This window comes from Chiroxiphia lanceolata, chromosome 2 (assembly GCF_009829145.1).
Source record: "Chiroxiphia lanceolata isolate bChiLan1 chromosome 2, bChiLan1.pri, whole genome shotgun sequence".
Taxonomy (NCBI): domain Eukaryota; kingdom Metazoa; phylum Chordata; class Aves; order Passeriformes; family Pipridae; genus Chiroxiphia; species Chiroxiphia lanceolata.
Genome location: NC_045638.1, coordinates 60,567,940 through 60,594,471, shown reverse-complemented (window position 1 = coordinate 60,594,471; position 26,532 = coordinate 60,567,940). Strand labels below are relative to the sequence as shown.

General features: G+C 36.1%; 1 protein-coding gene across 2 annotated transcripts in view; it reads right to left on the bottom strand.

Moving 5' to 3' along the window:
• Positions 1-26,532, bottom strand: part of VWA8 (von Willebrand factor A domain containing 8) — a 181,580-nt gene that overhangs the window by 32,069 nt on the left and 122,979 nt on the right. For both annotated transcript variants that reach the window (XM_032677885.1, XM_032677884.1), the window contains exons 29-37: positions 25,763-25,965; positions 19,216-19,332; positions 18,672-18,736; positions 18,447-18,572; positions 17,715-17,824; positions 15,601-15,755; positions 13,666-13,867; positions 7,299-7,380; positions 5,260-5,464 (exon numbers count right to left, since the gene is read on the bottom strand). In XM_032677885.1, coding sequence (XP_032533776.1) covers positions 5,260-5,464; positions 7,299-7,380; positions 13,666-13,867; positions 15,601-15,755; positions 17,715-17,824; positions 18,447-18,572; positions 18,672-18,736; positions 19,216-19,332; positions 25,763-25,965 — 1,265 coding nt within the window. The remainder of the gene's footprint in view (positions 1-5,259; positions 5,465-7,298; positions 7,381-13,665; positions 13,868-15,600; positions 15,756-17,714; positions 17,825-18,446; positions 18,573-18,671; positions 18,737-19,215; positions 19,333-25,762; positions 25,966-26,532) is intronic.

Here is a 26,532-nt window from a genome sequence, read left to right as displayed (position 1 = left end):
AAGAAAAAAAAGGATGTATTCAATAAAACCAAAAATATTAATTCACTTAAGGTGCGAATACTTCATGTAGAGTCCTACACAATTAGCTGTGTGGAAAACAAATGGAATTGTACAAATACAAATGAGATTATTCAAGGAAGGGAATAAGATGATCATTACCCAAATCAACTTTCAATTCTTGCTTATTATGAAATACAGTCCCTGAGGGACTGGCTATCTGCCAGGTTATGATGATCTCTTGAGGTAATTCTAATTCAAGAGAGCCAATGTCCAGGTATGGAAACTGGGGAAAAAATTAACATGTGCGTGTGCATATGCATATACCTGTGTGTGAATATATATTTATACATGCACAACTACATATGTACACCCCCTCACCTAACTTAACGTGACTGTGCTTCTTTTAACTTCAACAGTAAATGTGACATTTTTGGCATTATGATTACTTCAGAAACGTACTCAGCTTTGACTCCAGTTCAACACAAGATTTACCTGCAATATAGGTAGGAAATGAACATATTAAAAAATATATATTTCTAATGATAGACCTGGCATCCCATAATTGCTACTAAGCATTTGCCTTTGCCCTAATCAGATCCAAAGGTTAACTGATGGATTGCAGAAGAAAGTCTAAGTGTTGGGAATTACTACTGAGTGCTGCTGAACTCATGAAAATGTTGGTTTTAGCAAAAAGCCCTTGCATCAGGGGTGATTTGAGCAGTTACAACATAAAAAAGACTACTGGTGATGAACACATACACATTGCTCTTCTACATTACTAACATGAACCACATGTTCATATCTTCTAGCAGTTCACAGGACAAAGGATAATTTACATGTTTTGTTATAACTTTTGAGTGCTGCTATAAGACCATGAAGACAGCCATTTAAATCTGAGAAAAATACCCATTTACTGCATTCTTGAGTTTTGCTAAATATGCCATTACTCAGCCAAGCATGTTTCAACCTTGAGCAATCTAGAGTTGACATTTGTTCCCTTAGGTGGCTGTGCTACATTTATATGCTTTTATTTTCCCCAATTTAAGGTATGTTCATACTGATTGCAGCATTCAAGGACTTTCAAGCCATTTAACTTGGCAACACAAAGTATGTTAATATGGATGTATAACTCATTTATCCCACTGACACTGCAGTGTAGACATATAGCATGAACTTGAACAGGTGACCTGCCTTCCTTAAGTCTCAGTTCCCTTCTCTGGAAAGCAATGACAATGCTTACTGGTCCCAGATGCTGCATAATAATATATATTTTAAAGTTTAGCAGCGTCTAAAGGGAACTAGTTGTGGATGGATGAAGAAATTTTTTTTCACTTCTCCATTTGGTTACTTACAATGATTATTTGTGGAAACACTGTATCAGTAAAATGTTAACTAGTCACAGAGGACACCAAAAGAACACCTGTCTAGCACTACTGAGAAAAGGAATCACTATTTCAGATTAAAACATTCTTTTTGACAGAAAACTATTCTCTCAGTCACTTTCACAGGGCAGATGGTCAGAAATGAACACTCAAAAAAACTTAATCTACAGCCTTCCCTATTCTTACATACATTTCATCCATGTCTCCTTTTAGTGCCAAGGCCCGAAACATATTCCAAATATATCCAAGTGCTCCTGAGCTGTCCTCCTCTAGGACCTCTTCCAACAGACTGAATCAGTCTGCATGAATGTTGTGAATTCAGTTTTGAGTTCAGATCTATCTTATCATATTATCATAAGCTAGGTGACAAAGCTTTTACAATCTTTGATCAAGTACATTTTTATGCACTCAACAGGTTTGGGTATGTCCTAGGACTTCTGACATTCTGAGTATAATCTTTACATAGCATAAAACATTTTAGACAACAGCCTACAGCAGGAGAACATTAAGTGGAAGAAATAAATGTTTTTGCTAATAGTCACAGATAAGTGCTTTACCATCTATTGAAAAATTATGCATCTTTTAATTATTTTTATCTAAGCATTGTACTTCATCTAAATGAGACATACCGTTAAACAATGCTTATTGAAAAATAAGTATCCCAACTATGTCAGAATGTCATCAGTGTTTTTCTATTTAATTTCTATCAATAACCCTTTGATGAAAAAAAGTAACACAAACTTACCAATGTCTGCCTATTGACATGAAACTTTTAGGGCAAGATTTTAAAAAGAAATTGTCTTTCAAATTCTTTTCAGATATTTGATAATGAAGAAACTGTTCTCAGGGACATCGAACAGTGAAAAAGCTAAACAATTTTTGGGCTGGAGTTCATAGCTTTAGAAAATACAGAATTTTGTTTAGATTTTGGATTTTAGGCACTCCAATTCACTCCAGTCATTTCAGAATACTGTAGTGTTATTTTGAGTTTAAAATTTCCATAAATTATGAAAATTTCTGACCTGCCTGTATAAATGCAGACTTATGTAAACACATACCATATTTTGATAAATTAACTTTGTAGCCTCAAGACTTCAGCAGCTTGAACTCTGTTGAGTATATCAACAATACAAAACAAATCTTGACTGTTTTGAAGATTGCCACGACATTATATCAAGGGAGCCTAATTACTGATTAGAAGCGGAACACCTGTTTGTTTTCCTGTTTCATTGCTTATGTATATCCAGCCTGTTTCTGAGAGCTAATGTGTTTGTGAAAGCCAAAAGGCATCCTTGGAGGAGAGTACCAATAGTTCCAACTGAAGCCTAGCTGAAGATTTGTTTCTAATTCTTTGAAACTATATTTATATTGAAAGCTCTCTAATTCTCTAAAAAGTCAGGAGGAGTCAAAGAGATTCTGTGTTTCTGCAAAACAGTGGTTCCCAGCCACCTAGACAGGTCTCATGTTGGTCTAAGAATATCACCATGAAGGGATAATAAGCTTAGCTAAGCCTGTAGCAGCTTTGTGATATGCATCAATGACAGTTTTTTTGGGGTGGATGGGTGATATGTGGAACGCTGACAACTTCCTTAAGTGAGTTTCCTCTACAAGATGATTGGGAATGATAGGTTTAGTCAAGGAATTAGAGATGCCTCATTAGACTCCAAGTTACTTAACATCAGTATGCACATGAAACATTACAAAAAAGAAGGTGATTTTCATACACTGGAATGAAGAGATCAATACTTGGCTGCAAAGTATGTCCAATTTCGTAAAATACAGGTATCAAGAAATATTTAGCTGCAGCATTCTTAGCAAAGTAATTGTCTCTGGAACAGGAGACACTGAAGTTCTTAATTGCTTAATTGTACAGGGAATCTACATGAATATGTTTTCAAGCTAACGGGATCTTTTCATTTCCAGAAATGAATGCCTTAATGAAGTATTGCTTTTATGTCTAGGTCCATTGAAAAATTAAGTAGGAAAGGTGGAGGCCTTCATATCCAATTAGCAACTACATATCTATTATCTTATTGGAGATCACATAAAATAAAAGACCTAATTTTCTGCTTATTGCTCTGTAATGCCTCGTAAATAAAATTTCTTAGGTTTCATTATCTTTCCATTTGAAGCAAAGTAAAAAAGTAGAGAAACAGAAGTTAGTTATAATTACACAGGTCTGAAGATCACATAGGAGGCTTTGTTACAGCCCTTTAGCACAAATCAAACTGCTATTCCAGTTCTGACAAACCACTGCTTTGAGCTATGTACCCTGTGTTGACAGAGGAAAGAAGAAAGATACTCAAAGGAGACTTCACCCTGGAATGTGCCTAGTAGAGAGGCAGGCTATCAGTGGAGAGAAATTCTACAGTGGATCTTGAAAACTGCTTTGTGACCGTGGGAAAACTTCTTAGCCTTCTTTAAAATGGTTACTTGACATTACTAGTTAAATGACTTAAATTTTTTGATTACATGTACTTTCTAAGCCAGTATTCTCTAAAAATTAGTTGACTATTATTGAAAGTAAAGGAATATTGTTCAATGAAATGTAAAGTTATAAAAAAAAAATAACACCCTCCCCCCAAAAAAACACCAAAAAAGAAGGAAAAATGACTGTTAAAACAAATAAAACTCTAACTCTTCCTGCTGGCCCTTTTAATTTCCATTAGTCAACTTGATCATCAGATGAAACTGGGCTGGTGTAAACCGACTATATTGGCCATAAGATGGTGCTAGTGCTACTGCACTGGCAATAAAAATGGCACTGGTAAAGTGACCAACAGTCAAACACAAACGTGCTATGGGGAAACAGTTTCCTTTCTCATTACTTTTATGAATGGCATTCGCTGAGGTCCAGTAACAAGAACACATCAGTTCTTGCCCAAGTCTCTGTAACTGCAGAACATCTTGTAGAAAGAGAGCTAAGAGTAGGAAAAGAAAGTGAAACAAGATGATTTTGGCCTAATACATCTCATTCACACTTGAGATGCCATGTAAACAAAGACTGAGAGAGATCTAATTTAGAACAGACTGATTCTGTTTTCCCATTCTAATTTACTAAGAGTGGTTACAGAAATTCATGAAACAGAAATAATTGCAGTGGTAGGCAGAGATCCTCCTAGTTGTGGCAGACAGGATCCTCCTAGTTGAAGTGGAGAAGTCCTCCTAAAGCACACTCTAGTTGTTTGAAGTGATATTTTCTCCAGTCACTAACAGAAATTAAAGATGCAATTGAACAGTCCTGAATTTTCCCTCTATGTTGCAGTCATACATAGTAGCCAGTACATTAACACTTGTGTATACATAAATACCTGTACACACAGAATACATGTATACACGGTGTGTTTTCAGCATCTCCTTAAACATTCCACATGAGAACACAAGCGTATGAAGATCCTTGCAACTCTTCTGCTGGGAGAATTATCAAAACTAGCCAAAGCCTAGTGAACTCAAGGCATCTTTCACCTAGGTTTGAAGTTTTTTTTATGAAGTAAAACCACAATATTTTTTCCCAAGCATCTGAATGCTGGAAAAGTATATCCTTCGCTTAAAAATTAATTTCATTATTCTACATTATGAAATTTACAGTTAAAAATCAGCAGGAGATAAAGAATTTATCTGCATTTAATTGCAGTGGAATTTGGCAAAAATACAAACAGTGTAAGACAGTCTGTCAATAACCATAATTACAGGGGTCACAAAAGGTTTTAAAATTTAAGCTACTATCCCTCTTTTTTTTCAGTGAACAAGTCTATTCAGTTTTTCTTACAGGTGTATTTCAACTTCACAGTGTTTTCTAACACACCTTTCCCTCCTGAAAACTCACGCGCAACTCATTTTGTTAAATGTATTTCACTTCAGCTTTGTGAACTCCTACCTGCACAGGACGACCATCTTCTTGGCCAATCATGTTCCTCCAGTCCTGCAGTGACCGCTGGAGGCTTTCCAGCCCAGTCTCCCAAAGCCTCACACCTCCTCCCATGTCCACAGTAACCAAACCTACTTTGCCCAGTGGTGCCAAAAGGGCATCGGCATCTGAGATCTTAGAGAGCCATGATGTATATGGAGAGAGAGACTGTGATCTGAAAAACAAGAATTAATATGATTTTTTCCTGAAGTTTCAATTAAAAGTGGAATGAGTATTTATGTAGTTAAGATGACAATTAAATGAAATTCCATCCTCATTTCATGAGAGACTACAACTAAGCCCTACAGACCCACTGTTTTATCTGAAACATTCCACCTTCTGAAACTGGATATAACCAAAAGATACCTGACAGTGTAAGAAGCAGTTTAAAAGACCAGGCTGAAAGGGAATATGTTGCCTAACCCACTGCTGTATCGAATCTCTCTGAAAATAGTCAGTCTTTAGAAAAAAACCATAAAAATTGTAAAAAGATGTTATAGAAAAGCTACAAATGTATATAAAACTACAAAAGAAATAGGAGAAGACATGACCTGGCACTGAGGAAAATGCATTTCCATCAAATTGGAGTAATACCTTTCTCTAGTGATTCAATATAAAATGAAGATTTAAACACTTATTTAACCATAGTACATCTTTATGCACAGAGAATCTTAGCATTGTTTTAAACAGTGACCTTGCTGACAAAAGTTTACTGCTGAAACAGAGGGTCCAATAGGTACCCAATCTGAAGGGAAATTCAGGTAATGTAGGAAAGACTCTATGCATTTTTCAGTAGTTAGTGATAAGCATAATGAGGCGGTAACCTACACTAACACTACAATGAATAATTTTCAAAAATATAAAAAGGAGCAACACATATGCCTCTACCTATGACTGAAATTGTCATGTACTGACTCAACTGAAAAAGGTTATCTTAGCATTTGACCAGGCTAACTACACCAGAAGGAGAAAAGGCTGTTATATTTTAACAGAGAATTATTCATCTATATATATGAAAACTCACTTTACCTATCAGTTCCTACTGGAATATATTTTTAAACTTGGTCTTATATTTTTGAATAACTGTCTCAGATGTAAGCCAATGGGCCAATTATAAAATGCTGAACAGTCCAAAAATAAGGATCTATTATTTAAAATATTCCCAAGATTATTAATAACCCAGAATTACTTTAAATCAGAATCAATATTATCAAAAATCAACATCAAATGTATAGATTAAAAAAAAAGTATAAAATTCCTGATGTGTGAGTTTAGTACACGGGCTATTTAAATATGCAAAGCTGAGAGATTGCCATTTTAAAAAACTCCCTTTATTATTATTGCAATGGAAAATGACAATTTGTAACCAAAATATATCTTTATATTATAAAACATTTGCAAATACTCTCTATAGTTATGAGACACAGATGTTAAAACCAAACAGAAGACACACAGTCTGGTTATTTTGATTTATCATACAAGATATTTGTGTATCACACAAGATACTTGTGAGGGAATGTATACTTTCCAAATGGAGAACCAAAATGTAGAGAAGCTCAAGTTATTTTCAAAGTGAACTTTATATTGGACCTGAACTTGATTCCTAGTTTCTTAACACCTACCACCAGATCATTCTGCCTGTCTTTGTCAGATCCTAAAGATAGGGAAAAAGGAAAAGAAAATAAAGGTAGCAAAACAGAATGTAACAGGGTAGAGAATAAAGTGGATGGAAGAGGAGGAAGGAGCAAAGGGGATGAAAATCAGAATATAAAGGTACTTTTCATATTTACTAATTAATCGCTACATTTTCATTGGTATCATCTAGTAAACAGATAAATTATGTTGACAAAAAAATGCTTCAGTGTTTGCAGAATTTTACACAAGGTATGAATTAGTCTTACTTTCCACATCAGAAGAAATATTTGCTTATCCTGATGTAATAATGGACACTAAATTCTCTTTGTTTTTCCTCTAAGACAGAGGTTGCTCTAATCAATAAAATCAGTTACCTAGGAATTGCAATGTATTTGATTTTCTTTGAGTTAAGATCTGTTACTTCCAAGTATCCAGCAGCTTGTGGAGGAGTGACATCTGAAAAAAACCAAACATGTTATTTTCCTGCTGCATGATTAACTGGTTATTGCATTTGCATTTAGCAGATTAAATTTAAACACTTCATTATACAGTACCTGCCAGAAAATGACAAGCTTTCACATTCAATACAGGAATATAACTTGCAAATAGGGAATTGTTTTATTATTGTGATAGTGAGTAAACAGTCACAGTTAACAAATAACAATGTATTTGTATAGCAAATGTCAAAATTACACACAAATATAACCGCTCACAAAAGCACTAATCACCCATTACCACAATCCCTAACTCACTGTTTTTATCTGCCACTGAAGATAATGTCAGTTTTATATCTGACTTTAAAAGCATATTGAGGAACATTTCAAAATATTGTGTTCATGATTTCCACTTTAAAATTTCTCAGTAATATTAACCTAAACGCTGTTCTCTTAAATTGAACCACTTCTTTTGGAGGTAGGTTTTCAGTATCCAAAGATTTTATAACTTTATAGTAAATAGCCCTAGACTATCAAGCATTTAATATTCTGTTTATGGACAGTTTAATGAATACAGCTAATATATGGTACTTCCCTCAGAAATAAATTTGTGTGTGTGTGCCTACATTGGCTTTTGTCAACATACGAGTACACTTTGGCCAGGCTCAGAATTGGCTTTCAGTGAGGAGCTGCCTGGAGTAAATCAAGGCAGTTTTTCAGAAAATAAACCAGAAGACAGAATTACAGCACAGTATTGGTACAAAATGTCATTGTCACAAGATGAAAGCAAGTCTAGATTTCCTTCAGAAACAATGTATCTTTAACCTCCTTGAAACCAAGGAGAGAGTGGCTGCAGAAGTGTTGAGCTTGCCTACAGCACACACAGAAAAGATCAGTAAGATCAGCAGTATAAGGGGATCTAATATCCAATGAGTATATAGAGTAACCCACAACACCACTTTATGCATATCTACTGTATCTAGATATCTATAGTATACATACCTACAGTAGCACATCTGTTGACTTTATTCATCTTTATAAAAATGGAAATATCAAACACATCAGAAATAGGAAGAAAAAGTCTAGAAAAATGTTTTCCCTAGATTTTGTTCCTCTTCTAAAATGTGCTTTCTCTTTTGTTAGTAACTGAGAATAATATACATATATATAATATATAGAAAAAAAATTCTGATGAAGATCTAGAACAAGGGCTGATACTGAATTGGAAAGGGTAGCACCATGAGATAAATGCTAAGGGATAAAAATTAAGTTAATAAATTAGAGAAAGAACACAAATCAAACCAATTAAATTACAAAAAGACAAAGCATTACAGAGTAGGGAGCAATCAAATGTTTAAATGCTACACAGGAACAGCTGAGTAGGCCCCAAAACTGCAGTCAAGAATTTTACGATGAAGCATGAATATCAGAGCTGAACGAGTACAGTTTGTTCCTCTTTTGCCAAAGCCTGATGGAGAAGAATAGCTATGCACAACTCCGGACATCAAATTTTAGGGAAAACAGACATAATGTTCAGTCAAGGGCTACTCAGTACAAGGGAGACATGGAGGTCCTTGAGCAAGTCCAGTGGAGGTCTATGAAGATGATTACAGGACTGGAGCACCTCTCTTATGAGGAAAGGCTGAGGAAGAACTTCTTTACTGTGAGGGTGACTGAGAACTGGAACTGGATGGTTAGAGAGGTTTTGGAGTCTCCTTCCCTGGGAAAGAACTGTCCTGACACAATCCTGAGCAACGTACTCTAGGGGACCCTGCTTGATCAGGGAGGTTGGACTAGATGACCTCCAGCAGTCCCTGATAATCTTATCCATTCTGTGATTCTGTGACATGAGACAGTCCTGGGGATGACAAAGAGGTCAGAACAGATGGGCTATAAGGACAAATTTAAGGAATTTTTTTTGTCTGACTAAAGACTTTTTAAAAAAACACATCCAATCCTATTGAGAAGATTCTTACAAAGAGAGCAGTATTATCCTGAATGAGTGAAAGTGACATCAAGTATTCAGTTTTGTTTAGAGAAAAAAAGATGCATACTCTGAAAAGATTTTGTATACAAGGAGAGTGAAGCATTGCAATAGGTCAATTGTTTGACAAACATCAGTTAAAAAGAGACTACAGGTGTCATCCTGTCCCTATATAAACAGGTGGACCAGATGATGTGTCAAGGTTATTCCAGTAACATTGTCTATTACACTACATGTTGTTCCAGTTAGTGTCACACTAACAGAGACAGGCACTCAGTAATAAAATGTTATTTTATGTTCATCTATAGAAAGTGCTGAGAATCCAAGTAAATATTTGCTCTCAAGTAGCCCTCATCTCTATGGCCTTGTTTTTAGAATAAACATTAATTATTATTTGCTGGATTCTGCCATGATCTCTTGTCTGAGTTTATATTTCAGGTCCATACATTTATTTGGCAGTCTTTGGGGAAATTATTACTTGTTATAGCTTCTTTTAAAATATAACTATCATTCTGGTTTACAATTTCAATAAAACACATAAGCAATTATTTCTTTGCTTATTGTTCCTGGAACAGCTTCAGTAATACATATTGAAGCATGTTAGAGTTTGGCTGAGTACTTCAAATTAGTAATAGAAATGGAAGGCTGTGTGCCAGAACTGACCAGCTGTTCAAGAAGATGAGAATGAAATCCTGATAGATATGGAAACAAAAGCAAAAATATAAAACAACTTCTCAAAGGCAACAGAAGTCAACAGTGCAAGAATTTCAAGGGACTGAGACATACTCGATTTTATGTAGAGGGATGCCTTTCCTTCACTATACCATTTCCCAGGAAAGGATACAAAGACTTATGAATGAAGTCTCATAGAACTTTCCTAGTTAATTAACTACAGGTTTTCCAATGCAGAAACAACAGCACCGATAACTCACCAAATGTCCAAAAGCCCCCATGAATTATGCAGCACAATCAGGAATAAGCAACACTGAATTTTAAGGGACCAAGACTGTTAAGCAGCTATGGGTAGCAGTTAAATGAGTATTCAATTAAATATTCTGTCAGTTAGTGAGACTGAGAGGCAAACTCCAGAAGAAACAATAGCCCAGCAGAGAAGGTTGTAAACACAGAATCTCAAATGAGCACTGTAAGGACTAGTACTTTATTATCTCACCTTCCAAGTGAGCACATAAATGCACACCTCTTTTCTTCTGTCTTCCCCTTCTTACACTTGGAAATATTTATGACTCATGCCACGACAATGGCAGTACGAGGTCCCTCTAATCTAGTATTTTGTCTCCAAGAGATGCTTGGAAAGTGTAAGAACAGACAAGTGCACATGGTATTTTCCTCAGTCACCAACCAGTTCCAATCTAGGGGCTTCTTTAGCTGAATGTTGTGTCTATGTTTTTATATCTACATATTTAGTAACTTCCCAGGAGTTTGTCCAGATTTCCTTTAAATCCATGTTTCAGTAGTCACAACATCCTTTGGGAAGTGATTTCACAGGCTGGTTCCTTACTCTATGAAAAACCCTGTCTTGTTTGTTTTGACGAAGTTCCTACTAGCTTCATTAGCTGCTCCCTAACTGTGGTACTGAGTGCAAAATTGTTGCTTTTCCCAGATCTCCACACGTTTTTATAGAACTCTACCATATGCCCCTTTCCTGATCTTGTCTCCACGTGCTGGAGGGTTGGCCGATCTAAACTTGCTCCTCCTTCTTGTCTTTTTCTGAACTTACTCCAGTTCAGCCTTCTCTCACCTTGAGATGGAGAACAAAACTAAACCGTGTTAAGGACACATGGATTTGCACAACAGCACAAAGAGGTTCTCTGTTTTTTTCTGTTCCTTCCCTAGTAAATCTTAACATTTGATTTGCTTTTTTTTAACTGCTATTGAGCTTTGAACTGCTATCTTAATGAAACCATTTATCGTGACAGCAAAATAATGCTTGTAAGATGTTCTGCTAAGCCCCATATTCTTTGATATAGAATTAGGATTCTTTCTTCCCTCACGTATATTATATCTATACTGAATTTCATCTGCTATTTCTATTGCAGTGGGAATTGTAGTCCTTCTATAATCCTTCATGGTGAATCCTTCCTGCCATGAATAATAACCAGTAACATCAGCACTGTCACTTCAGTGTTAATTCATTTTTCTGGTTTTTTTCATGACATGCTCAGTAGCACAGGTCTCTCTAGGATTTCCCTCATAGCTCCTCCTTCACTAGAAAAACTGGTCATTAACTGATAAATGGAAATGTCCTGAAAAAGTCCCAAATAATGGCTATGGAATAGAAAACCTAGAGTCTTGCTCAAGTCCCATTTAATTGTATCACTAAGGTCATATTAAACATGATTCAGTTAAGATCAATTTTTGTAATTAATAAATTAAAACATCATTTAGAAAAGAAAAATTAGAAAAGAAAATTCAGTGATAATGATCTTCAAGGTTTGAAATTTTTCAACTTAAATGGCCATAAAGCACTGTACAAACCTCATAAAATTTTCTACACATTTAAAGCTATCAATCACTGTTCATGAATACATTTCATCATAGTTGAGAAAAAAAAAATTAAACTGTTTGGTCAGATGGAAGTCAATTTTCAGATTGATAAAATGCTCAGGTCACTGTTATCCGGGATTCACAAAGAATGTCCCCCGGTTTTTAACTATAGTAATCTAGCATGTTAAAATGTCACATACCACAGCAATTTAAAAGGCTTTTAGAAATACCTGTCAATTTTAGCTATCATTTGGAAATACTGCATCCCTCTCTCACTCTCAAATTAATAAATTAATTTTAACAAGAACTCAGAAGATTTATTGTCTGAATTTTTAAACCATCCACTTTAGAGTCAGATCCCCTTTTTTTCTGTGAAGGCCTGAAAAAAAGTGACCCATTCTGACCCTTCAGTAGTTTATAAAGTATGAGAAGATTACAGCCTGAAGTGGTATAATTGGTTCCAAGATGCAAACATTAACTAATTTTATTAAGTTTAATCTTTTTAAAAGGTAATATTTCCTTTGTAAATGTAGGTAACTTAAGTTTTCTACCTTGTTGATATCCTTGACTTGGCTCTTAGTAATAAATAAAAGGATTTCTCTACACAGGGAAGTTAATCTCTGTTAAATGAGGGCAGGCATATTAGATAATTCATTCTGTTCAAGGGAGTTAATTTGGAATAAAGTGTTTATCTGGGACAGAGAGTTCACACACAGAATAAATCACAAATAGCTTCTCATGCTGATGAATTCAAAAAACCCTGCCATTCTACCATATACAAATAATTTGCGGGTTTTCTCTTTTGATAGTAAACTTTCTTTGGAGATTCCTAGAGGTAACTAATGCAGAACTCACAAAAGCTGTTATATAGTAACAACTGGGATATTTTTAGTTATTTGCTGAAGAAGCTAAAGTTACAGTAATAACAGAAAGCTTGGCATGGTAGCACAAAAAGGTCTGAAGATCTCTAGTCTATACCTGCTTTATTAGTGTATAAATGGAGGACAGTTTTGCTGTATGTGAATGCTGCTCATGCAACATTCTCCTGGACAAGAGAAGAACTAAAAAGCTTGGATCTCTTCAGTTTGGAGAGAAGGCAGATGTGAGTGAAGTTGGCACAGTCATGAAGGTGATGGTTAAGGTGAATGCCGAACTGTTACTCACCCAAACCTGCAATACTAGAATAAGTGGCACTTGATAAACCCAGTAGGAGATCAGTTATCACAGAAAATCGTGAATTTGTGAGTTTGCTGTGGAGACAAACAAGCTCAAAGAGGGAGCAGACAAACCTGTGGACAACAGGTCCGTAAAAGGAGATTTAAAGCCTGAGGCTTTAACTTCCCTAAGAAAACAACTGCAACTATTGAGAAAGTATGAAAGGAAAGACAAAGAAGTGGATAGGCTCACATGCATTCCCAAAATAACCTCCCCTATAGTTCTGCTGGGGATAGAATACCGAGTTAGTCAGACGACAGGTTTATCAATGCATCTCTGCGTGACACTGAGCAGAACTTGGAAATACTGGTGAAGGCTGATTGCTGAACTAGAATGATCATATTCTTATAGTGGGTTTCCAGAGCAGACAGAGGAAGATCCAATCTACCGGGATATTCATAGTGTAGACAGCCTGTTAGTTCCCAGAAGCATAATACAGCATGTTAATATGATTCAAAATAATTTTAAAAATAAGTGCAACTACTCTCATCCTTCTCAAACATTTGCTCTGTGATTAAGAACGTTTTGGAAAAATTAATGAGTGATTGCAGTTTCCAAAACAAAAACCAAGTGTGTTGCAGCACAAGTACATGAACCTCTTACCTTTTGGGTAAATGTCTTTCAAAGGCACATCTCCAGGTGCTAAAATTCTGACTATCTGATTAGAAGCCAATAAAGTTACACAATTGGTTTGTTTTGCAGCTCCTGTTTTCCTCTGGGTTCCATAATAAAATGGATCAGAAGGAGAAGCACATTTTTGACTCAGAGAGGAGTTTCTTTTCCAGCTATACACTTCACTGGGAGACTGCAAGAGAGAAGGAGTCTAGTGAAGAAAATGTTACCATTATTGAGCCTAGCAACAAACATTTCTTGATAAATTCCACTCTTTATTTAATTTCAAATCAAATGTGGCTACTGTGGTTACTTCTTATTTTACCACATGACAAGGAAGAGACCTGCATTATTTTGTTATCAAAAACTCCTATAGGAATGAAAACCAACAAATCATACACACGAGTTTTAGGCATTAAGAATTTCTGAAGATCTGAAGTTGAACCAACATCTTTTTTTCATATTGAACCAGGAAAAGAAAGCATTGAAATAACCTAATCTGGAATCAAACTATTTAACAAACTGTTACCATAATCTGTTTCCACTAATGTAGATAAATGCAAACAGATATTTCAGTAGTAAATTCAAAGCAAGGCAATAAAGCTCCAGGTTCAGAAATGCAAATATAGTTGTTCATATGAAAGTCAGTTCCTTCATCTCCCACTATGGTTAAAAGAGCCTAGAAAAAAAAATCATCTTGAAGGCCTCAGTGTTTAATAAGCTGAGCACTGCTACTACAAATAAGAGCTCAGATACCTTACTCATACTAAACACCTACACCATTAACACTAAACACTGAATTCGAAGTTTTGCCCCATCACCCTTACATTTACTCCTAGCACTCCCCCTTTGACACTCACATGGACATCTAAAACCATGTATGAGGAAAGATGGGGCCTCAGTCTAAATCTGGCAGAGCAAGATGCTTCATGATCAGTATTGGTGTGTTAGTATTGAAGAGTGTAGCACCTTTAGTACTCCCTCCTCTAAACCATCTCCCTTTTCCAGCAATAAACTCACATCTATTGTAAATAACATGAATAGCTAGAAAAATCAATCTGGTCATATAAATTTAAATCAAGGAAAACTCAAAAGCTAGTTGCAAATACAGGGAATGCCTTATTGTCAAAACCATATTTTTGAATCCTTTAGGATTTCAAATTTTCTTTTGTCATTTGGCTTTCCCAAAATTCCTGTATGTTAACACTTATATTTTCTAATTTGCCCCAATTTATTAAGCAAACATGACTTACAATTATTTATTCCATAAGAACTACTTTTTTTACATATCATTAGGTGGCAATTAGGAAAAAAAGTCCAAAGAGTTAAACATACTGCTTTTATTTTCCTTGTGTTCACCTCCACTCCTTGCAACAACCCTAGTCATTACACTGCCAAGTTTCACTTTCCTTTCTGGTCCTTTTCTAATTGTGTCACAGCAGTAACCACACCTACACGCAGCATTTACACTCAACTACATTACTGAATACTGAAGTGGCTGTACGGTTTTGCTACCATTTTCTATATCTTTTTTTCTTTTTCTTAAATCTAGTCTTTACCTGCTGCACACTGAGCAAAAAGTTCACACTGAATAGTTCAAAATTATACTGATATCCTTTTTTGCAGTTGTTATGTTTAATTAAAAAAATGTAAACCCACATGATTTAGAAAATATTCCTCTAGCCAGCACTGTTCAGAGCTCACCACCAACAAATTTTGTCTATGCTAGACATTATGTTGTCCAATTTCTCATTATTTAAAACTCCATTGAAATCCCTCTAGATTAGACTACCCTAACAAATGGTGTATACTACATGAATTTGTCATTTCCTTCTTTTTCCGTATCATTTGGTAAACAGGTACTTAAGTGGTTACAGAATAAGCAAGATCATATTACTTCACTTAATAATAATGCCGAGTATTTACCAAGAGGTCTGGGAAACCAATAACAATAGTAGCATAATTCTGTTCATCTGAGAAGATCCTGTTGGGGGAGCTGATCTTTTGTCCCACAGCTGCACTGAGGTTTTCTGAAGATAGCTGGTCACTTGAAACTGCATGTGGCACACACAGTTCTGACGCTAAACAGGGAAATTAAACAAAATGAAAGTCATTAAATCCAGATGTGCAACAGGAAACAATATTAACTGTAAGAGTGCTGAGCACTGAACATTGCTATTACTTTGAGCATAAAATTACTAAAAAGTAGAAGATCTGATTATACTATACTATACCACACAAAAGAAGCCAGGAAATAATCTTAGTTTTGTAAAGTTAAGTACTCAAAATCACTAATTACTAGCTTCGTAGATGCTTATACCACTTAATTTTGCCCTCTATTGTGCAAATGAGGCAGGAAGCCTATGGAATAAAACAGCATGTGATCTCATTGAAAATTGTTATAATGCAAATGTACCAAAAGGCAAAATGTAGGTTTGCACAGATAAGTGTCAATGTGACATTTCTCAGTGACTGTCTTACTATCTTTGAAATTTTAATAATATTTGTAATTCATTTGTAATGCATTTCTGTTAAATAATGGTCTAGTTTTTTTCGTCTTTAAGCCAAGGAAAACTAAATTTTATTCTGTTCAACTGTAAGAGCCTTTTACCTTGCCTCAAGTTGTCAACACAGAATGTGCTATCTTTAGTGCTGCAGCTTACACTGTTTCCACTTCAATGGGCAGACTATCTCGTTCACCTGGCAGTGGGAGAAAGTCTTTTCTCCCTCAAAGGATAAATGGGCTACTGGTTTGGGTCTGCAGTACTACCATTTATTGGTTCTCCTGTCAGAGGTTCTGTCTCAAAGAACAAGAACAGGCTGAAGATGCTACATTCAGGGTTTGCTGAATGTTTTGGAAAAAAGTAGAGAGGGGATATGATAACTTTTTGGATTGGAAGAAATCAGATAACCAAGGATTAAAATAGAACAGAAAGCATGCAGTAAAAAACTGTCCCCAAATACTTTGAGACTGGAAATTATAACGATGTTTCTATCCATCTGAGGAATGATACTCTAGAATGTTTCTAAATAAGGTAGGTAGAGAAGGAACTACTGTGCTCTGATGGCGCTTGATAAGTTGGTAGAGTAAACTTACAAGAGATAAAATGGATTCTAGATATTTAGGCTGTGGTTAGTTTTTGGTATCCACTTTGTTGTTGTTTATGTAAAATTAGCCCTATTTGTTATTTGTCAATAACATTTGCTTGTATCATGTTTACACTGTGTTAATCTCATTTTTCATACTTATGCTAGCCACAAGAACCAGAACAAAACCTTTTCCCTCTTCAACAGATATAAAGTGGTTTCTCTATTTGTTTCCTCTGCCTCTCTGAGACACAGTGGCCAAAACCCATAAACTGTTAGGTGGGATGCACATGTACCAAGTATACTAGAGATTTTGTGCACCACGATCAAATGCTCAGGGTTGAAAATGCTATCAGATCTGAAGATAGACAGATCTTACCCATCTGAATTATGACCATTGGAGGTTTCTGCCTTATTTTGTAATTAACTCATGTCTCAATGCCTGGCATCATCTGGGAATTTTAATGATCAAATTCCCCCTATCTTTCAACACAGGTGTGATGGCCTCAGTGGCCCCCCTGCACACTATCGACAGAACTACAGAAACTGTGACTTCTGTTCTGTTTAACAGTAGGTCTTTTGTATTTTTCTGAGGCTGGGAGATGTTTGTTAGCTCATCTGACTGTGTGCAGCAGATCTGCAACAGCGTACAACCTGATTTGTTCTCTTGTATTCCTGTTCTAATTGCTGTCTAGTCATCTTTCTTCCTTTTCCATTCTATATGCTTGTCTGTTTCCTGAAAGTCCATGACTGAGGGTCTTAAATGCTTAAATGAAACAAAGATGCTTTGGGCATGGGATGCTCCATGCCTTGTGAAAAGTTATTATTAAGCAAACATGATAAGGGGAGGACAAAAAGAGAATCGGAGAGAAGGTTAATTACTCAGACCTTTAAAAAGCCTTGTTTGTGCAGCTGCAAACAGAAAGGAACTAGTCAAGCTTGCATTTCAATACCTGTTGTTAGGCCAAATCCCATTTCAGCTGGCTCTTCACTCAATGCATACAGTTGGCAAACCTCACTGTCTTGAGCTTCCATATGGGCACGCTTGGTTAAAAGAAATTTCCTGTAAAGGATACACATTTATAATAATTCCTGATTAAGCCTGTAACTCTAAACAAGGCCTTTTATCTTCCGAAACAGTGAAAACATTCTGCATTTATATAAACAAGGTTATCAACACCTTTTGCTAAAACTAAATACAATTTACCAACATCTGTGAGATAGGAAAGGGTAAGCCAGCAACTGGCAGATTTGTCTTCTGGCAACTATTTACACATTTTCATTTGCTGTTGATTTATAAAAACAAGATAGTGCAGGAACACTTCTTCCATGTGATCATGAAAGTAAAGGAAGTAGGTCCCAACTCTGGACAATGTGTCTCTGTATTTCCAAGACTAGGTCCATGAACATTGTTATTTCTGAAGTTCAACACCACCTCAGTAAAATCAGTATGAATATGCATACAATCAAAGCTAGTCTAGACTTTCAGAGGCAGGCGCATCCTGTTCATTTCCTACTCTGTAAGCCTACCTGCACTTTCACCACAAGCAAATCTGCATTTTAAACACCAAATTTTAAGTCCAGTCAGTCCGAAAAAACAACTCTGTGACCAGGAGTGAAACTCCTGAACATAAACAAGACACAAACAAGAAATAATACCACTAAGAAAACCAGGCTGAACTAACTTATTTGTTTCATTTTCCACCAAGAGCCAGCGGTCTTCAGCTGCCAGGAAAACAGATTTCAGACTGATCGGAAGGGAGATGGTATGAGTTTGACCCTCCAATACATCCAGCACAATAAGGTGGTTTCTGTAAAATTGGAAGCCAAGAGAAGAATAATCAGATAGGGATATACACAAGGAAATCTGTTATAAATCAATATAATACAAGGATATAATTTATTCTTACCCTGCTTCTTTGTAGAACACCAGCCAGTTTTTGTGTGAAAACTCTCGGCACATTTTGTAGTTGCTCTGTATAAAAATATGTCATAGAGCAATTAGTGTTTGTTAGATCGTCCCAATGAGTTTTCCTGACTCCCCTGAAAGTGTACTATTTTTTTTTTCCTTTATTTAGAAGAATCCATGGCATTAATTACCTATCAAAATGCTATCTAGCCTGCCCTGTTCCTAGTCATATAATTGCATAATAACTGAGTTCATTATTTTGGACAGAATTCCTTGTAACAAAATGTTCCATTATTTCCACTTCAAGCTCCAAAGAGGGATATTTTAAAGACACATGTCTTCAGACTATTTATATTTTTCATATCACTATTCCATACAAATTAATAACTGTTTGCTGTGTAAGACATTTAAATACGCAGAAGAGTAAACAATTAAATGCTTGGGCTGTAATACCAGAAAAGCTTAATGATCCTGGGACAGTTTTTCAATACCGAGCTTTGCTTTTAAGAAAACTTGGTACAATAGAGGCAGGTGCGACTCCTTACCATCTCTTCTTTGTTGCGCCACCATGATGTTCTTTTAGGAGACTCTTGGGCATCTGGTAAGAGCAAAAGTCGGCGAAGGGCACCATTGCTTGTATCCAGCAACAATATAACATTGCTCTGTAAATGAAAAGCAGATCTGTGTACATCTCAAGCTCATTTAAGAGACTACAACAATTCTATCTGAAGCACTTTTGCAACTCCAGCAACTTAGGACATTTTGAAAAGGTAATCTAGATTTTGTTGGAAAACATAAGCTGAATTTTCCTCATTCATTTCAAAGTTCATAGAGAAATTGAATTGGAGAGGTTTAAGTACATGCGAGGGCTCACATTCACTTCTGCATAACCTCTAAGAACTAGACTAGTACAGCTTACATGTCCAAGCTCTGATCAGTTACAGGTGAGGGACACATCAATTTGTTCTGTCAAATCACTAAAATATTTCTTTTTACTTTATGTTTTCTTACCATTTCTCTAATGCAGTCATTAGTTAGTCACCTTAACACCGAAGGTGACAAACTGGTGAAGAAGAAATGGCTTAGTACTTTCTCTCTAGTTTCATACTTCTGATACTGTGGAGCCTATTAAATATCTCAGTGTGTGACAATCCTTCTGTAACCTGCACGCTCAGACAGCTTAGAGTGTCAGAGATAGGACAGCTGTGGGAGGACAGCAGGACGGACATAAAAAGCAGACGGGGTATTGCACAGAGTGGTGCATTTTCCACGTCACACGAAAATATGGTATGCTAAATTTTGAACTTCTTCAGATTTCTCAATGCCCCAGGGTCCACACATGTCAAATGACAGGGGCATTTTAAACATTTCTTTTTGCAAAATACTCCAGCTGCTCCTAATGTGTTTACCTAAGAATTCAAGAGAACAGTCATTCAGGGACAACCTTAACTGCATCAAATGAAATTTTAAAGGTACAAAGGAACAAGTTAATTAAGCCTTGGGTTGAATTTTTTGTTTGCCATTCAAGGAAATGTTAGGGTCTGCAAGGACATTAGGTTCTGCAAGGACTTACTAAAAGTAAACTGTCTACGTACAACATGTGCAATAACACATGACAGACGTTAAGGAAGTAAAACATAAATTCCCACAAATTCCCCTAAATAAAACAAATACAAACAATCTGAGTCATGGTGGTTTTGTTCTTTTTGGGTACACTTCATACCTTCACTAGAATTATTTGTGAGAGTTAACTTTAATAATGATAGAATTTTAAACTAAATATGGTAAAGCATTTAAAATATTATCAGTTATTTGGAGCATTTGGGAATTTCAGTTCAAGTTCAATATTTCTAAAAAAGGAAGTTTGCTTATGTATTACAAACCAAAATTATATAAATGTGGTTCAGGAAAAAAAATAGGGCATTTGCTTTGGATTTTGGTTTTCTGCTATATTTTATTTATACTATTCTGTAGCAGCACTGCTGTACCGAGGCAATGCATTAGCCTTCCACGTGAGATAAAGAACACATACGATCAATTACATTTTTCCACTTAGCATTACATTTATGAGAGAAGTTGGTAATATAAAAAGCCTCTCTACCCCACCCCTTTTGATGTTAATGGTTTCCTTCTGTGCTGTGACTGATGTATATTCTGTCTGTGTTTAAGAATAGATTTTTGCGTCACTTGCGAACACATCCGAGAGCAGCTTTGGCAACTCTTCAAGTGGGCTGGGAAAAGACGTTGGTGTGCAATTCCACTGTGTTTGTTCTTGACTGGGAGAAAAGTAACCTTTGGGTGACCTCCCAACCCCAGTGTCTGGAATTCCAAGCTCTGGACAGATGCAATAACCAATCTTGTGAAGTGGTGTGCCTTTATTTTTAGTTACTCCAAAGTTTCCCTTTCCTTACCACTGTTTTTATTTTAGCCAGCATTTTCCTCTAAAAAGTCTTTAAATCAAACAGGGCTGTGATTTCATTTTGCTGGTATGGGAAGTTTTTCCTTATAGTCTTGCAGACAAAGTGGAGAGCTTGGGGAATTTTCAGAGTGGGACAGTACAAATAATTCGCTTTAACCCTTTTGTATTTTGCTCCCCAAACTCACTATCAGTTTTGATCTCTTCTGCCCTCACTGCTCATGTCCTGAGCAAGCAAGCTTGCAAATACAGACTCTTCTTAGCTGCCAGCTTCAGACTGAGGCTGATCTTTAGCTTGGCAGGGTAATCCCTTCATACCTCTTCTTGCCTCCTGTACCACCTATTCTATTAGAGCCATTCAAGGACCCCTTGAGTGATATACAGGTAACAATCCTGACACTGTAAATATTAGGCATAGATACAAACATTAACACACTGTTCACCAGGTTCAATTGAAAAAAGTCTGTAGTTTGGGGCTCAGAGGTAGGGAAATGTATGCAAGTAGATTACTGGTGTTCTAATTCATGCAAGTGGCATCTTTCAGATGATTTGAGAGACTTTATTGTACTTGAGATTTCAGTGAACTGGGATAGAGATCTAGTAGAGATAAGCAGAGATATAAGCTTTGTGCTTATGGAAAATGAGTCTTCTCCCTTTCTATAAAAGATGCATACATTTCTATGTAAGCACATTTCTATGTGCTTGTAGAAAAGGAAAGTCTTATATAACATACAGAAAAAAAGAAGATAATTAAATAACATCTACTAGTTTTTGAAAAAAATACACCCTTTGTCCTTAAGACACACATCAGAATACTATGGGAACTAGAAGTTTCAGATGTTACTACTAGTATGTTACAGGTACTTCTATACTCAGGAATTATGTGCTTCAGGCCAGATCTGTTCAAAAAGTTAAAACTGTTAAAAAAGTCTTCTTTTAAATGACGATTGCCATCTTCTATGTGTAGCGAGCGAGGTGGATCTCTGTGTCAGTTTCTGTGTCACAGGCTTCCTCACCCCCTTGTTATCAAGGAGCTTTGACAGAACTGCAGCAGCACATGGGACAGGGAAAAGCACTTCCCTCCCTCACTACCCCACTTCCTGACCAAGAAATATAAAAGCAGAGTTAAAGGATGCTGGCAGCACACTGCTTGGATGAACACTGTTGTGCTCCTTGACATAGACTATAGGTTACTCTGCCTTTCAGCAGAGTAAAGTGTGTGTAAAAAAACCTGGAAGTGTGCTGTTAACTTAAGGCAAATCAATTCTCCATGTGCATTTTGATCCTACAACCCCATACAAAACCATGCATAGAGTTATCAAAATTCTTTTCAGTCTGTATTTGCTCTTCTTATGAACACTAAAACTAATTGGTGCAGAAAGAAAAAGCGTAAGTGGTGGGCACAAAGCTTTAACAGGAAGTAGAAGTACACCCTGAAGTACACATGGGCAGGGGCATTGCTGCTTCGAAAATATGAATGCAATTCCCATCTTACAAGGAAGTTACTTGTGATTTCTGAAAAGTCCTTTCAAAGTCTATCACTTTAGTCTGAACAAAAAGATAGAAGCAGAACAGGCTGTGCTCACCGAGACCAATGGCCAATGTGAGAAATAAAATCATTTAATCTTTCTTCCAAGAAGATGTAAATGTGCTTTAAAATGAGATAAATACCCGATTTGTGCAATTAAGTTAAATCCCTGAGGAGTTTGCTTTCAGTAAAATTTTATTTAAATGGACAGGAAGGAATGGTGATTTTTTATTTTATTTCACTGGAGGGCTCTAGTGAATCCAGGTGGATATCATCTGTGAAATAAATCACACAACCTTATTTGAAAAGCCACAGTATCATAATCTCATCTTTTCCAATAAGGTTATCTTCCATTTAAAATTGTTCTTTTTTATAAATTAGTCAGAAGCATTCATCTCCAAAGACCTTTATTAAAAGAAAAAATGGAAAAAAATGCTTTTGGTATTGTCTAATTAATGTATTATGTTATTTAGGAAACAGCAGCTGTCAAGTGGCCTTTTTACTTAATAAATGCAAGTTCTTATTTCTACAAATATTGTTAATACTTTTTGGTCTTTTTGCAAGTAAACACAAACGAACCTCTAAAGCATAACGTACATCATTTATATTGCTTGTTTTTCTTGTTTTGTTTGATGCAACCTTAGCACAGGTGGCTAACCCTTGGAGCCTTGCCCAAAATACAGATGTGCCACTAATCTACTTTTCTTAACATGTGAATGCTGCAAATTTTGAGTTTATGCCTGCCAGTGACCTTAGCAGATCTGAAAGTAGTCATCTTGACTATATGTTAACGCTCCTTCTGTTGCCAGTAGAAAGAGAGAGGCACTTCCAGAGGGCAATTCACCATGTTCTACCTTAACTGGGATGAAATGCTCTTCAGATCACCTTTATTCTCCTGGCAAATATAGAAGGTACTTGGATTATTATCTTAGACCATATGCTTACCTGCTAATGTCAATAATAATGGAATACACAGCAACATCCACCTCATTTCACAAGTGCACAGAGCACATGATTTTTCCATGGCTCCGCTGCAGAAAGAGTTGGGAATAAAACCTTAGCTGTGAAGACTACAACAGCAGCATTTGTCTGACCTGTGCTTTGGTGCCTTGCTTAAAAAACAATCCCAAATAAATTGCTAATGTAGTCCATGGATACAAGCATCCAGTATACAAAAGAACCCTTTTTCATCTTTTTTTCTGATGCAAGATGTGCAATACTCTTACTTAAGTTCTCAAGAAGTCAAAAATTACTTTTGAATGGTGTCCTAAGTATACAATGACTTTTTGCAACCAAGTTTGTAATTAAGTCAAATGTATTTTCACAACCAATGAGTAAGATCTGCCTTAATGGTAACGCTACGTAAAAAGTTTTAAGATAATGCAAAACATTCAGAATATTTTAATTCTGTATTATTTTCCAGCAGTGTAAACCAGGTTTATTTACAGACAAGGTTTATTCACCTGTAGCGCTTGCCAAGAAAGGCAAGTCTGAAACAGGCAATATTTAAGCTTTGCCAGAGAAAAACATGAAGTTATAGCTTGACTGAAGTCATCTGGAAAGGGACACTGAGCTACAATAGTTTCTCCAAAGAGCAAATTTTATTTTAGTCTGAAAAACATATACATCATACTATCACTGAAAAATATATTCCATGAGGACAGACAAAACCAGACACTGAGAAAACTACCTAAAGCTTCACAGAAGAACCTTTGATAAAAGCTTCATTGCTGACACCAAATGCTACTGTGATTTGGTTAAAAACAAAATGGTAGAAATTTTAGAGAATTAGAAAACAAGGAATATTGCTGGCTTGATATTAAGAAGTGCGAGACATTCTAAACATTTTTAGATACAAGATAAGACTGCCATCTGTTTTAGTTTCCTGCACCAACTTCGCCAAAGAAGAATAAGGATTATTTAGAACCAAACAAATGTGTTATGTGCAACTCAAAAGAGTTCAAATGGTACTTCTATAGTTGTTCAACAAGAAGGTAATCTCAGAATAATTTTTTTTCCAACTTGCATTGGAAAGTGTCCAAGGTGAAGCTAAAGAAGGCACAGGCAGTTCTACTAAAGGCAGAATTTTGTTTCTCATAAGGGATCGAGCTTAACTGTAGAGTTTGACACCAGAAAGCACTGACACTTGACAAACATTCCTGGAACAACAGTATAACAAAAACACCAGAAATGACTGAAAATTATTTAACACCCCAATTCAATGTAGGAAAAGTTCTTCTAGATTCAAGTCTCTCACCTACTGAAAAATGTGCAGAAGAAATTCTGAAAAGGAAAAGGAAAAACCAGCCAACAACAATGACCAGATTTCATGCCCATGTCAAACCACAATGACTGGTAGGTAACATAATAAACTATTATTAATATTAAAAAATGAACAGCAGCACCACAGTATACACTGTTGTCTCTTCCCACTCTTGGGCAAAGAAGTTTTGAATTGGAAATGTTACAATCAGTTCACTGACAGTAAGAGAAAGTGGAAAGCAAGCAATATTTGTCTTTAAAAAAAGCGTTTGAGTCAAACCAACACAGAGTTGTCAGTGGTTCTAAATCTGCATTGCTGATACTCTGGATGTTAAGGCTTGCATAGTCTCCTTTCTAATCTTAATACTTTAAATGTTATAGAATGAGAAATGGATTCACCAAACAAATCAAAAATAGTGGCATGAAGGAAATATAAGCAACATTTTACTTTGTGACTCAGAAAACATCTCTTTTATATACTATTTGAAAAGTAAAAAAGGAAGCAAAACTTAAGTTCACATATTACACCTTACTCTGGACTTCACAGTTTGCAAACATGCTGCTTGACTGAGACTCCTGAACTCAATCCACTCCCTCCCTTTCTCCCATGAAGGCCAATCTCCCTCTATCAGTGAGAAATAAGATAAGCACATAGAATTCAGCTTCAAGAATGTCCAGTTAAAAGTGCAAGAGAAAAATCCCCACATAAAAACTGAAGCTGTAGGCAACTCCCAAGCTTCAAGTACAGTAAAAGAGAGAACATTCAGCAGGAGGTAGGCTTGTCCAGGCTATTTCAGTCTACAAAGGTAGTCTCCTCGGTGATCCCACCCTCATGATGCTGCTTTGCTCATCATGAAACATTTAGCTGCGTTTTAATTTTTTTTACCTCCTCTTCATGTAGAACCACTTGACCTTTGAGTGGATTTCCCAGAGGAGCCACAGTCACAAAAGGTTGCCAGACACTTCCAACTGTTCTTGGGAAGAGGTCATAAAGATTCACAAAGTATCCACTCTTACTAGAAACATTCATGAAGTACAAAGTAACAGGATTGCAGGTAGTAACGTAAAGAACGTTTTCAGGTTCCTCTTCTGAAATGAGAAAATAATGAAAGGCTACTGACTGCGCATTGCTCTTCTGGAAATAGATGTGTCATAAACTTGGCAGATAATACAGCAAAAAGTACAGAAAAATCACTTCTGTTGACACAGGAAGATAAAGAGAGAAATGATCTCTTGATACTGATTAAATATTAACAGGCAGAATCTTGTAACACTATTGACAAACAAGCAGTCCAAGACACATTTGTCTAGACAGGACTACAGCACCTGCCAGCTGCTAATATGTAAAAAACCTTTTCATTCGATTTTGTTTGTTTATAATCTTGGTTCATCCTCGTTCTCTATCCCATCTTCCCTTAAAATTCATGTATTCCTTCAAGAACTTTTCACATGTAGCACCTTCCTGAGTGACTGCAGACTATTCTTGAAATCCATACAGAGCCACCTAATTTCTGTTTTGTTGCCATAAAAGTCTGCTAATCTATTTAAAAGTTGTACTACAAGTAGAAAAAGCATCATTCCAGTACTGATCATTAATGATCTGTTTATAACAACAATAAAGTTTAGACATATTTAAAATTATGAAAGCTAAATACA